Here is a 12506-nt window from a genome sequence, read left to right as displayed (position 1 = left end):
TGCCACGTTCAGCACGTGCTTCCTCAGGCCCTGGCTGCCAGCAGCTGTCTTGCCACGCAGCCCTGGCCGCCGCCCTCTCTGAGTTCCCTGGCTTTCTTCACCAACCTCAGTGCTCTGCAGCCCCATAGTGATTGGCCTATTAGCAGCAGGAGCCTAGAGTCCCACCTGCAGGAATGGGAGAATCCCAAGTCTTGTGACAGAAGAAGCCTTATTCTCATTCTGGCCCCTCAAATATTGTAGCACTAAACCCTCAGGCACCTCTGAGGGCGTAAGCAGTGGGACAGACGTCCTGGTGCCCCATCTCCCTTGCCGGAAAGGGGGACAGAAGGGAAGGCCTCCTGGATGAGGATCACCCTTTTCTTTATCAACAAATCTGCATTTAGGGCTCTGCAAAATCAATGCCTAAGAATTCCTCAGCCACTTGGAGGTGATGACAGTGATCACATCCCTTTAATCATATCCATTTCATTTTTATCAAAAACATTTATCTGGGTATTGCACAGAGATTACAATACAAATCAAGTTAAACAGGCTTATTAAATAGAATACTCCTTCCTAGGAACACATGATCAAAAGCTGAGAGCAGTAACAGAAACTAATGAAAGGAAACCATACACATGGTGGAGCTCTGGAGAAAGCCCACCTGCGCTGCCTCTTGACTCTACCATTTATAGTCTGTAGAATCTTGGTAAGTTTTTTCACCTCTTTATGCCTCAATTTCTGCACCTGTAACATGGACATAATAGAATGTATAGTAGTCCTTTCTTTTGCTTTGCACGGTTTCAGTTACCCACAGTCAACCATGGTCTCAAAATATTAAATGGAAAATTCCAGAAATAAACAACTCATAAGTTTTCAATTGCATGCCCTTCTGGGTAGCCTGATGAAATCTTGTGCTGTCCAGCTCCATCCCTCCTGGGATGCGAATCACCCCTTTGTCCAGTGCATCCATGCTGTATTTGCTGTATACACTACCATACACCATCAGCCCCAGTGGCCCATTAGTCACTTAGTAACCAACTCCTCAGATTGACTGTGATGGGATCACAGTACTTGTGTTCAAGTAACCCTTGTTTTACTTGATAATGGCCCCAAAACGCAAGAGTAGTAGTAATGCTGGCAATTCAGATATGCCAAGAGAAGTTATTGTTGTTGATCTCTTACTGTGCCTAATTAAAAATAAACTTCATCACAGGTATGTATGTATAGGAAAAAAATATAGTACATACAGGGTTTGGTACTATCTGCAGTTTCAGGCATCCACTGGGGGTCTTGGAACATATCCCTCGCAGATGAGGGGGAACTACTGTATCTTGTAGGGTCTTTTGATAATTAAGCACGTCGATACCTGGGAAATGCTTAGAAAATGTTAGCTATTATGAACCGCTGAATTAAAGCTAAAAGACAAAACAACAGAAACTATTGTCAGACATCGGGAATTAAGAGAGCAGGGTTTTAGACAAGGCCCTGTTGTTTTGTGGCCTCTGGACTAGATTAAAAATGGTTGCAAAATCTTCGTCACATCCCCCCTGGAGAGCTGGGATCCATTTCTTCACCCCTTTGAATCTGGGCTCAGCATGCAGTTTAGACAGAACACACGGAAGTGACTCTGTGTCCGTATCAGTCCTACATTTTAAAAGAACTGGCAGCTTCCACCCCCTCCTCGGAACCCAGCTGCATGCTGAGAGGAGACCCAAGCAACCACATGGGTTAGGCCCGTGTAGGAGAGAACTGAGGTGATGCCCACAGCACAGTCAGCACCAGTTTGTCAGCCACGTGATTAAACCATTTTGGAAGCGGACCTTCTAGCTCCAGTCACAGACACAAGTCCTCCCCGCTGAGCTCTGCCCAAATTGCAAAACCATGAGCAAGTAAGACAGTTACTCTAAGCCTCTAAATTTTGGGGCAATTTGTGACATAGTCCTAGATAGCCAAGAAGCCTCAGACCATACACTTAAATCAGTTCCTCAAATTCTTTATTTATAAAAAAGGAAAGAGAGAGAACAGGCAAGGTGTTCATTCACTCAAATACCTGTAGAACACCTTCTACTGCCAGCCTCTGTGACAGGTCTCAACACTGCTCTTCTGGTGCTTATGGTCTGTGGCTAAGACAGACGTGAAACAACTCATTACAACGAAGTGTGATTCTAAAGACAGAGGAGTATAAAGAACTATAGAGGGGTGTGGGAATACTGTGTGGTCTTACAGGCACTTCCAACTCTGATGTTTTGAAATTTGATGATAAAGAGTAGGTATATCTATGACCTAAGCCACTAAGAGATAGTCATACAAGATAATCTCTCTACAGAACAATTTTCTCCCATCCAAATCTACCTCACAATTAGAGTATCGGTGAAGATGTGGGTTTCAACAGCTACCCAACAAGCACATGGTGAAAGCATGGGGAGCTGCCTCTAGAGCCTACATTCAGGAGCGCAATAATCTTAGGTAAGAGAGGCTTTGAATAAAGAGAGAAGGAGAGAGTAAAGGAAGTGCGATTTCCAGGGGCAACTAAGGTTTCAAAGTAAAGAGTGAGAGAAGAATTTTACCTGTCTATTGTTTAATGTGTAAAAGGCAAAGAATACAAGTTGATTGCTTCAGACAAATTATTCCTTACAGAGGGAAAGAATATTTTTTCATCCCCAGAGTTCTAAATGATTGCCAGGAAACAACAAACTCTTAAGATAAGTTTTTCTTTTGCTACAAAAATAGGTAGCTGTCTACCAGACAAGCAGATCCAGCAGACGCATAGCCTATAAAGATGAGTAAATTCAAGTTGTGTCCTGATAATGCTGCACACCTTAAGACATCTTCCTCCCAAAGTCTGAATTATTCTAAGAACCAAGTGATATGATTGTGACGGTGAAACAAGGTTAAACTACATACTGGTCCCACAAGTTTTTCCAAGACAAACAAAACTAACTGCTGACTGAAAACCCATGGCAGAGAGGGAGAAGATTTAAAAGCCTTACCTTGTCAAGGTTTGGGAGAATTTAATCTAATACTGCCGAAATTGAGTCCACTTTGCTTCCTGATCATAGGGGAGAGAGATTGAAAGCCAAACATTTAATCTTCTAAGTACTTTTGATTTGGCTGATGTTGAAGTCCTTCCTTAACCTCACATTAGAAAAAGAAAAACATCCTTTGAGTCTTTGATAGGGACAGCAAATAGCCAAGAAAAAAGAATGGCCAATTCATGCTTCTCAAATTTTCCTTTTGCCTTACTGTTAATGCTAAGGATTAGTTTGCTTTGGTTAAAGTGTTCAGACTTGATATAAGCCATTTGTAGCCACGGATAAATAAAAACATTTTGAATGTCCATAGGTAGAGGCAATTTTACTATCTCCTATAATCATCTCACAGGATCTTAAACAGCTATTGTTCAAACTAAAGACACAAAAGGAACACATTCATGAATTTCCTGTTTTTCCATTTTAAAGTTCTCACACATGCAAAACACCTCATGCCCAACACCCAGCTCTACGTCTCCTCATCCTGAGTCCCTAACACCCAAATCCCACGCCGCCCCCCACCCCGCCTTGCTTGTATTCCCAGAGCACTATAGGCAGAAGCCGACACCTCAACTGTCAAAACATGCTTTTCTCAGGAACAGGACCAGCAGATTACAACCAGAAATTGATTCAAGTCACTCCCCCTTGTTTAGGATGTCATGGAATCAGATGTCGAAGACTCAATGATTCCTGTGGCTAGAGGATCCCTGTAAAAGCGGTAAGCTCACAAGTCAACGTCAATGAGAGAGGCCTCTTGTTCATGATACCTAGAATAATGCCAGCCCCTTTCAGAGTTTTTCCCGCCCCTGAAATGCCTGGTGAACATCAGGCTGAATCTGACCCCTTGGTGACCTCCAGACAGCGGTGAGGCTCCTGGGTAATAAGATATATGGCACTAAAGGGGCCCCTGAGGGTTTTTATTAGCTCTGCTTCCAGGTGAGGAGAAGGAACCTACCATCAAAAGGGGATGACAACTCTGCCCTCCCAAGACGTTAAAGCAAAACCAGTATTTAAGAGAAAAATTAGGGGCTGGCCCCGGGGCCAAGGGCCAAGCAGTTAAGTTCGCATGCTCTGCTTTGGCAGCCTGGGGTTTTGTCGGTTCAGATCCTGGGCGCGGACATGGCACTGCTCATCAGGCCATGCTGAGGTTGTGTCCCACGTAGCATAACCAGAAGGACCTGCAACTAGGATATATAGCTATGTACTGGGGGGCTTTCAGGAGAAGAAGAGAGGGGAAAAAAAAAAAGATTGGCAACAGATGTTAGCTCAGGTGCCAATCTTAAAAAAAAGAGAGAGAGAAATTACAGTGAAAAGAAGAAACTCCTTTACAACAAAGACCTCATGTAAGAAAAATAAATGAATTGTATTCAGATCTATGGATCCATATGGATATTGATCTACGGATATTACAGAAAAGGTAAATGCTCCAACTATCGCCCATGATAAACTGAACTGAAACTTAGGGTCCACAAGGAATGAACCACACCTACTCCCTTGCCTTACAAATTCTCCTTAGACATACCCTAATTTAAAACATATATGAAAACTAAAAATAGCTACCCTTCCAGTCTACAGCAACTACTCAATCTGCAAGGAAACTAGGATTGGGGGAACAGAGGCGCAACTAAATCACTGAACCTCAAAAGAAGGCCAGAACCGAATGAACAGACACTGCGGGAGAAGAAAGAAAATTTGGTCAAGGACAGGATCGGGCAGAAACTTTTTTATTTCCTTAGAGACAAAACTATGTCCTCTAATGCTCAAATACTATTGCTCCAACTCATGCAGCGGCCACGAAACACCCTCAACTCTTTCCAGTGGCCACAAGTTTTCTAAGGAATGCTTAAGGAGTGGTACAACTGGGCAAAGACTGGAGAGTTTTACCTCCCGACTCATAGATACTCTCGGTTCATCTAATGCATTCACTGACCTGCCAATACTATTCATGTCAACCCAGACCTCCTCTTTCTTGATTCAGCAATCTAGCTGCCTTCGTCCTAAATCTGTGATTCATTTTTAAAGAAAGGCAACTGAATAGCACAGTTCAGGAGACAGAGACTTAAAGCTTCACGTAGAAAATAAACAATGTGAAAGGCCTGGGAAAGACTCTCTGCAAGATATATGCCCCTTAGTTTTTTATTTTTAAATGACGTTAGAAGATAAGTCAAAGGCTTCTCATTAAGGCGTTAGTAACAGAGCAGGGTCCTAGGTTCTATTTCAGATTTGAAACCTCTCCCCGAATGTAAAATTGGCAAAAAAAAATCACTTAGGTCTTCGTGCCTCTTCCCCCACCTCCCATTTTTAAGGTAAGCCCTCATTCTTAACATCTCCCCAACCTTCTACAGCACAGTGGAAACCACGGGGATTAGGAAATGGCTCTACCTCATCTGGCCAACACCTCAAAACGCTAGTCCAAACCAGAGCAGGGACAGCACAGCAGCAAGACACTTAGAGCCCCAGGCAGGGGCGGACTGCATTCACTGCTGGATACCCGCCACAGACCTACTCGGGTTTCCCCCGTCCAAGCCCCCTCTCTTCCCACCACCAGCCCTCTCCCCACAGTGAAGGCTCCTTCCTTTCATTTTCCCTTCATGGTTGGTAATCTGACATCACCTCTATCTGCCTTCCGGCTGTTTTTACACTGGTCTCCTTTTTTTCCCCTTTCCTCTCTTCAGCCATACTCAAGACACACCAACTATTTGTTCTACTTTTGCTCCCATAAATGGCTCAGTGATGGTGCTAAGAGGAAAACCCACAGACACCAAACATCCTGCTGCAGACGCCAATCTCACAAACCTTCTCCTCTCTTTCCAGCATCCAGTTCTGTAGGTTTCCCACTTTTCAGGTATTCAAAGCCTCGGGGGGGATGTGCTCGAGGCATCCCTAAAGTCATCAAAAAAGGTGGCTTCCAGCAGCTTACTGCTCACATATTTGCATACCGTTTGATGTAGCTTTAATTTCAAAAGCTGGTCTCAAACACTCAAGTGGATATGTTACAGTGAGAGGCAGGAATTGCAAATCCGCTTGCCTCAAAGACTCAGGAGTCCAGTCCTGGGCAGGAAATAAAGTTCTAAGTGGCTTTGATGTGCTCCCCCTCCATTACCTCCTCCGGCGAGAGACCACCTTGCCTGAACTTAACCAAGCGCATCACACGTGGGTGCCAAGTGGTAGACTTAATAATCCAATAAACTCCCCAGCCCCACCAAATTAGTTACCATCGGCTTAAGCTCTACTCGGATTTCCATGTATTTTGCCGACTACGAAAAGACATGTTGTACATAAACTGGGGAAAGAGGGTGGGAAGGGGCAGGACCCGGACTGTGGAGAGTAAAACGCCTTGGCGGCGTAGTGAGAGCTTGTTTCTTTCTTAAGCCACTCATTTCAGCCTGAAATATCAAGCCAGTTCAGGTCATTTCCTGAGTAGCACTACAAGTTAAAACAAGATCCAGAAAATCTATTAATCTTTAATTGGGCTGCTTCCAGACTGGGAGCACGAGGGGGTGGGGTGTAGAGCTGGGGGGAGGGGGATGGCGAGGGAGGGGGGGTTGTTGAAAAGCAAATAGCCAACAAACCAGAGCTCCCAACCTCAGCTGTTTCTTACCTCACTCAGCTCGGCCGAGGAGTCGTTTCCATATTTCACGGCAACTCCAGAATTCATGACTGCACTTTTCAGAGCCGAGCTCCTCCTCCTCCAGGTCTCGGAGCTGATAAGTTGGGCTTAACAGGCTCGATACCCACTGCTTGGTCCTTTCTGGCACATTTTAGTCCAGACAGCGTGAAGCCCAAACGGAGGATGCAAGCACTCCCAGAAGGAGCAGAGCCGGCTCGCGTTCACGGACGAGCCATTGCTGCAGGAGGCTGGGTGGCGTGGCGCGCTCGCAGCTGCTGCAGCGGCCGAACCGGCGCGGGGACCCGCCCGCGCGCGCCCACCGCCGGGTCCCGGGGCAATGCCACCTTCGGCGCCGCCTCACCACTCCTACGGTGCCTCACCGTCCCCCATTACCGGGCTGGAAGGCACCTCCCAGCAGGATCTGGCACCCTAGTAGGCTTCGGCGAGCTCCCGAAGAAACCAGGGCGGCAGGGCGAGGAAGATCCGCGCCTCGGGTTCCGGGGAAGGAAAGAAAGCGAGAGAGAGCCGGAGTGGGGCTGCACTTCACGCTGAAGTTTCCCTTCCGAATCGTCTGGAGTTGTAAGCGGTTTCTGATTGAACACAGCTGTCTAGCTGCTGGCTACGGGGTGCGCGGAGGAGGCGGGGCCAGAAAGAGAAAAGGGGGAAAAAAAAAATGGGAGGAGACCGAGTAGAGGAGACCGTGCAGCGAGAGCAGGCATCCTTCCAGCTCCTGCGATAGTAATTACAGGACCCCAGTCCAGGAGGGAGAGAAGAAACAGGAAAAGCCACCTGAGTAATTGTGCAGAAAAATTAGAAAGAGAAAAAACAAAACACTTCCCTCCTAGAAGCCACTTTCCATGATTTAATAAGGTCGAGACAAATCTGAACACTGTACATCGGGCAGCGCTGCGCGCTTCTCATGGTACATTAAGATTTTACAAGAGTACGGGGCAGTCATTTTCCCAGATCAGTATAAAGTCAACACTGAGGGTGTAAATTCACTGTCAAACTCCCTCTCTGTCGCTGGGGCAGATTATATTTTCTGCATGTCCATAATAAAGATTAAGATGCCCCATCCCTTGAAAGATGTAAGACAAACTCAAATTCCTCATCCTCCCCAACCCCCAGACCTTCCTTAAAAATCTTGCTGCTCATCTCAGCGGAACTAGACTTGTATTTCTGGGGTTTGGAGTATGACAAAAAAGATGCAAGGGGCTGTTATATCCAGTGGACTCCTGGAATCAGAGCTCCCCTTCAGCCTTGAATTTCCCTGAGGTAAAAACATTTGGGGGTTTGGCGGGCGGAGAGGGGGCTGAGACTTTCTCTCCAACAAAGGTTAAAGTCTCATTGAACTTGAGATGCACTGAAAAATGTTCTGATCCTTTAAAATAGCAGGTCTGCTGGATTGCTTAAGAGGCCTCATCAGTCTCTTTCTAGACAATGGGAACAAAATGTCTCCATTGCGAATGACAGATCTTGGCATTTCCTGCAGCCTTCTCTGAGAAAGCCATTGTATTGTTAATTTCCAAGGTCTTTTTTTTTCGTTAATCAAATAGGATGTTTACTTTGCTCTTTAAAAAAGAGCAAAGAGCTTGATGATTTGCATGTCTTCTTGCCCATCTCCCTTCCTGTTACGTTCATTCATTGCCTAATGGAGCCACTACTGGGATGAGGAAGAGTTTTGCTGCTTTTCTGGAGCACTGGGTCTCACGTTCTTGGATGCTGCCAGACTAGAGCATATTAGGATAAGTTCCTCTGCATGGGGAGGAGTTGGGAAGCCAATTATGTTACTTATTTATTCATTAAAACCTGTTGAAAACTGTGCGCTTGAAGATGAAGATGGTGGTGAAAGAATATAAAAATATAAAGAAGACTCAAGCACTAACCCTGCCCATAAGGTGTTTACAATCTCATAAAACATAAACAGAAATGAAAATTCTAGATAGAAAATGATACAGGCCATAAAAGCAGTACAAATGAAGATCCACTGCCGTTCAGAGGATGGAAATAGGATTTTGGCGAGGTCAGCTTGGCGGAGAACTCTGTGAAGGACTCTTAGGAGAGGCAGCATGTGAGCTGATCTTTGAAGAATGTGCTGAGCCCAGCGGAGACGGGGAGTAAGGAGAAGGTAAGCCAGGCAGTAGGAGCACGGTAAGAGGAAGGGTGACTGGAGACTGGAATGTACAAAGAGTGAGTGGCGTTCCATTCTGGAATGGAACCTGGATTAGATAAGTGGGTTGAAGCCAAATTGTGGCAGTTTTGAGTGCCAGGCTAAAGAAATGGGACTTCCGATAGGCAATGGAGAGCTGCTAAAGGTTTTTGAACACAGAAATAATAGGACCAGAACTGTGCTTTTAGACATTCCAGTGGATTTGTATCACACTCATGAGTGACATGAATTCAAGTGTGTTCAGTGTGATTCTGGTGTTTAAAGAAACCTATTTTTCATTCTAGATGGTCCCTAAAACCAAGCAGATGACTTCATCTGGTGTTCAACCAAAATAAAGGTGATTTGTTCCAAAAGGGGAGGAAAAATTGGCAGGTTGAACTTATTAAGAAGCAGTATGTCTACAGACTCTACTTTATGGGCAATATAAAGCATTTGCAAGAATAATGTTGACTATATGGAATTTTCTTCTTAAACAAGGACTGTGATACTTAACCCCACATAAGATGCAACTCCACTACAGTCTGACAGCAGTAAATGTGGTAATGGGAAATGGGGGGCAGCTCGGTGATGTAGTGGTTAAGTTCGTGCACACCGCTGAGGCCTGGGGTTCATGGGTTTGGATCCCAGGTGTGGACCTTCACACTACTCATCAAGCCACGCTGTGGTGGCATCCCACATACAAAATAAAGGAAGACTGGCACAGATGTTAGCTCAGGGCCACTCTTCCTCAAGCAAAAAGAGGAAGATTGGCAACAGATGTTAGCTCAGGGCCAATCTTCCTCACCAAAAAAAAAAGGGGGGGGATGAACATGCCAATTGAACTATCTCAACAGTCCAGCAAGAGGCTAAAAGAGCCTGAATTAAGTTGGGGCAATGAAAATGGATAGGAGAAGGCAGATGTAAGAGATTCTATAGAAAGAGAGTAGAGAGAAACTGTGGTAAAAAGAGGAGAACTGAAAAATGACTTACAGGTCTAGAACTTGTCTGAATGGAGTTTGGGGCAACATCCTCAACAAAAACAGGGATTCCAGAGAAGAAATGGGTTAAGGAGGAAACTACGTTTGGGATATCATAAGTTTGAGATGGCATCTGGATATTCAAGTGGAGATGTTCAGCAGAAAGCTTTAAATGGAACTATAGAGATAAATCAGGGTTGAGATGGAGATAAAGGTTTGGGGGTTACCCCTATTAGAATAATAAATAAAACCAGGAAAGGTTGTCAAGGAAGAGAGGACAGAGAAAACAGAAATGGTCTGAGGACCTTATCTTAATGAAAGTCTTCTTCATGGAGGTAAAAGCATAAAAGAGGAAACGGTGGGGAAGGCCAGTTAGAGAAATGGGAAGACGGCCAGGAAAACTCTGAGTCTGGGAGTCTGAGGGAGATGCCATCAAGGCAGAAGGCGCTGCATCAATATTATATGCTATGGGGGCAGAAGAAGCCTGAAGACTGGTAAAAGAGCATTTCAAAAACATTAATGTCCTTCAAAGATAAATTTCTACAAAGCTAAGGAGACAGAATGCAGATTACCACAGGGAAGGAGAAGGAACTGAGGGCGGTAATCATGTACTACTCTTTCCATAAATTTCATGGTGACAGGAAATCAGGAGATAGGATTTTTTCTTAGGGCAGATAAGCAATGTTGAGTAGAGGGTGGAATGGGCATGTGTGTAATCCGGGGCTAAGGGAAACCTTGCAGATACAGAGAGAAGGGAGATGGAGCAAAGTTCCTGAAAAGGGAGAGACAGAATGGCCAAGGACAAAAACCATGAGATTAGCTTTGGAGTCGGCTTGGAGAAGAGGAGGATGCTCCTTCCTAGGAGACCAGGAACAGTTGGGAGAGCTGGAGAATTTATAGACGACAAAAGAGAAGCCTTCACAGATACATAATAACTAATAGAATTGATTTGAAGAGTCATCCAACTTCCTCTGTGTGATTGTGGAGGGGTAATGAAGATTAATGATAACTTATAATCAAGTTTTAACTGAAGGAAAGGAAGACCATATAACTGTCTGTCAATGCAAGGAGAACAGAGTAGCTGTAACCCCCACCTCTGAATCTGTTCAAGCGTAGGTTAAAGGCTGGTGGGACACACTGAAAGCCAGTGGTATACAAAGTAGAGCTTCATGCAAGGAGGGGTTGTCCAAATTAGTTTTCTTTCTATCTAAGATTCCAGGAAATGAAGATTTTTTTGCTGTAATTTAAATGTTTTGTGATTTTTTTTCATCTCTTAGTCTAGTCAGAAATCAGGCTAGGAGTCTGTACTATTGAGAAAGCTAAGATATTGCTATAGACAAGGATGCAACTGGATCAATATCCTAAGTGCACTAGAAATACAAGGAGCACCTCAGCATGTCATCTCAGCACATCAAAGGGGAACAAAGCCCCAAGTACATTTCCAATACAATAAGAAAAAGGGCTGAAGATCAGCGCTCACTGTAGTTTACTAAGTGTATAACAGCATGCCTACACATCCTTTCCTACTGTGGCTGCCTCAACACGATCCCTATAGAAGAACTCTCCAAGTTCTGCTTCAGCAGAGAGTCAGTTCCTAATTGAGAGGTGTGAGCAGGAGGTGGCAGGGGAATTGATCAAGGTCAGGAGACAGGGCTGGGAGAAGGAGGAAAACTTGCTTTCCACTTAGGCAATACCCACGGGCCTGCGTTCCTCTCCTTCCTGGCCCTTGTCTTCCCTAGAGGCTTCTCATCTGGTCTCTGGGAGAAGAGGAGGCAGCTGCAGTCCTGGGAGAGTTCCTGGGAAAGCAGAAGTGGCTGTCTGCATGAGTGGCAGGGTCTGCATGCCGACTGCACGCTGTAGGTACACTGGCATTGCCTTTCTGCTGGAGGGCAACCTGGCCCCCCTGTGTACGGCTGCTGACCCCAGTGGATTTCTACATAGTAGGGATTCTATTCTGGGTCTTGTCTGTCCCTCTACTGGTAACAAACATCAGATTAACTGGAGCAATCTTGGGTAAAAGTCTTGAACCTCCAGCATTAAGGAAAGTGACTGAATCTCTGGGACTGGCTTGACCTAAGCCCTCATCTTTACCCCTAGGGTGTCGAAGCCACCCTTGCCTGCCACTGCAGTCTGCTGTGCTGAGTCAGGCCTAGCCTCCTAAAGCCCACACAAGGACTCAAACTCCAAAACTGCCCCCTTCTCCCTTGACTCTCTTGAGCTAAGCACAAGGTTGATACATCAGATTTTAGGAAGAAAGCAGTCTATTGAAGCTAATTCACAGGAAGGTGAAAAATACTTACAATCTTCTCAACCAAGCCCAAAGTATTTGCATTGTAAAAAGAGAATGCTTTGAAATAATGCTAAATTGGTGGGATTTCTTGAAGAAGAAAGTGACTTTTCAGGAGAAAGGGGGATTTCAGAACCCTGTGGAGATGCAGGAAGTCCCACTCCTCTAAGTCCTTGAGGGTGATAAAAGTCAGGGAGCCCTCAAAGTATATGCTCAAAAGAATTTCCTGCCCTAAATCTATAAGCCCATCCCACTCTCCCACCCCAGTGAGTCCAGAAATGTCCTCCCCTACCCAATGCCTGTGGCCCTTTGTTCCGTCACCAAGCCGGCTCTTCTCTCAGGCCCTGGGCCAGGCCTAAGTCCAAGGTTGGGAGCCTCCAGCCAGCCTCAATGGCCCGCCCCATCACAGGCATCATTTGCTCCAGGTGCCACAACGTAAAGAATTCCAGAAGCATTGTACCGGATGACCTTT

At 45.3% G+C, this 12506-nt stretch overlaps 1 protein-coding gene across 4 annotated transcripts in view; it reads right to left on the bottom strand.

Moving 5' to 3' along the window:
• Positions 1-12506, bottom strand: part of MCC (MCC regulator of WNT signaling pathway) — a 405770-nt gene that overhangs the window by 250635 nt on the left and 142629 nt on the right. The window contains exon 1 of one of the 4 annotated variants that reach the window (XM_014842850.3): positions 6613-6804. The exons of the other annotated variants lie outside the window; for them this stretch is intronic. Coding sequence (XP_014698336.3) covers positions 6613-6669 — 57 coding nt within the window. The 5' untranslated portion in view covers positions 6670-6804. Of the gene's footprint in view, positions 1-6612; positions 6805-12506 lie in introns of those variants that run through there. 4 annotated transcript variants of the gene reach the window in all.

The sequence above is a fragment of the Equus asinus genome, chromosome 9, assembly GCF_041296235.1.
Source record: "Equus asinus isolate D_3611 breed Donkey chromosome 9, EquAss-T2T_v2, whole genome shotgun sequence".
In the NCBI taxonomy this organism is placed as follows: Eukaryota; Metazoa; Chordata; class Mammalia; order Perissodactyla; family Equidae; genus Equus; species Equus asinus.
Note: the sequence above shows the minus strand (reverse complement) of the source record. Positions and strands in the feature narration are given on the sequence as shown.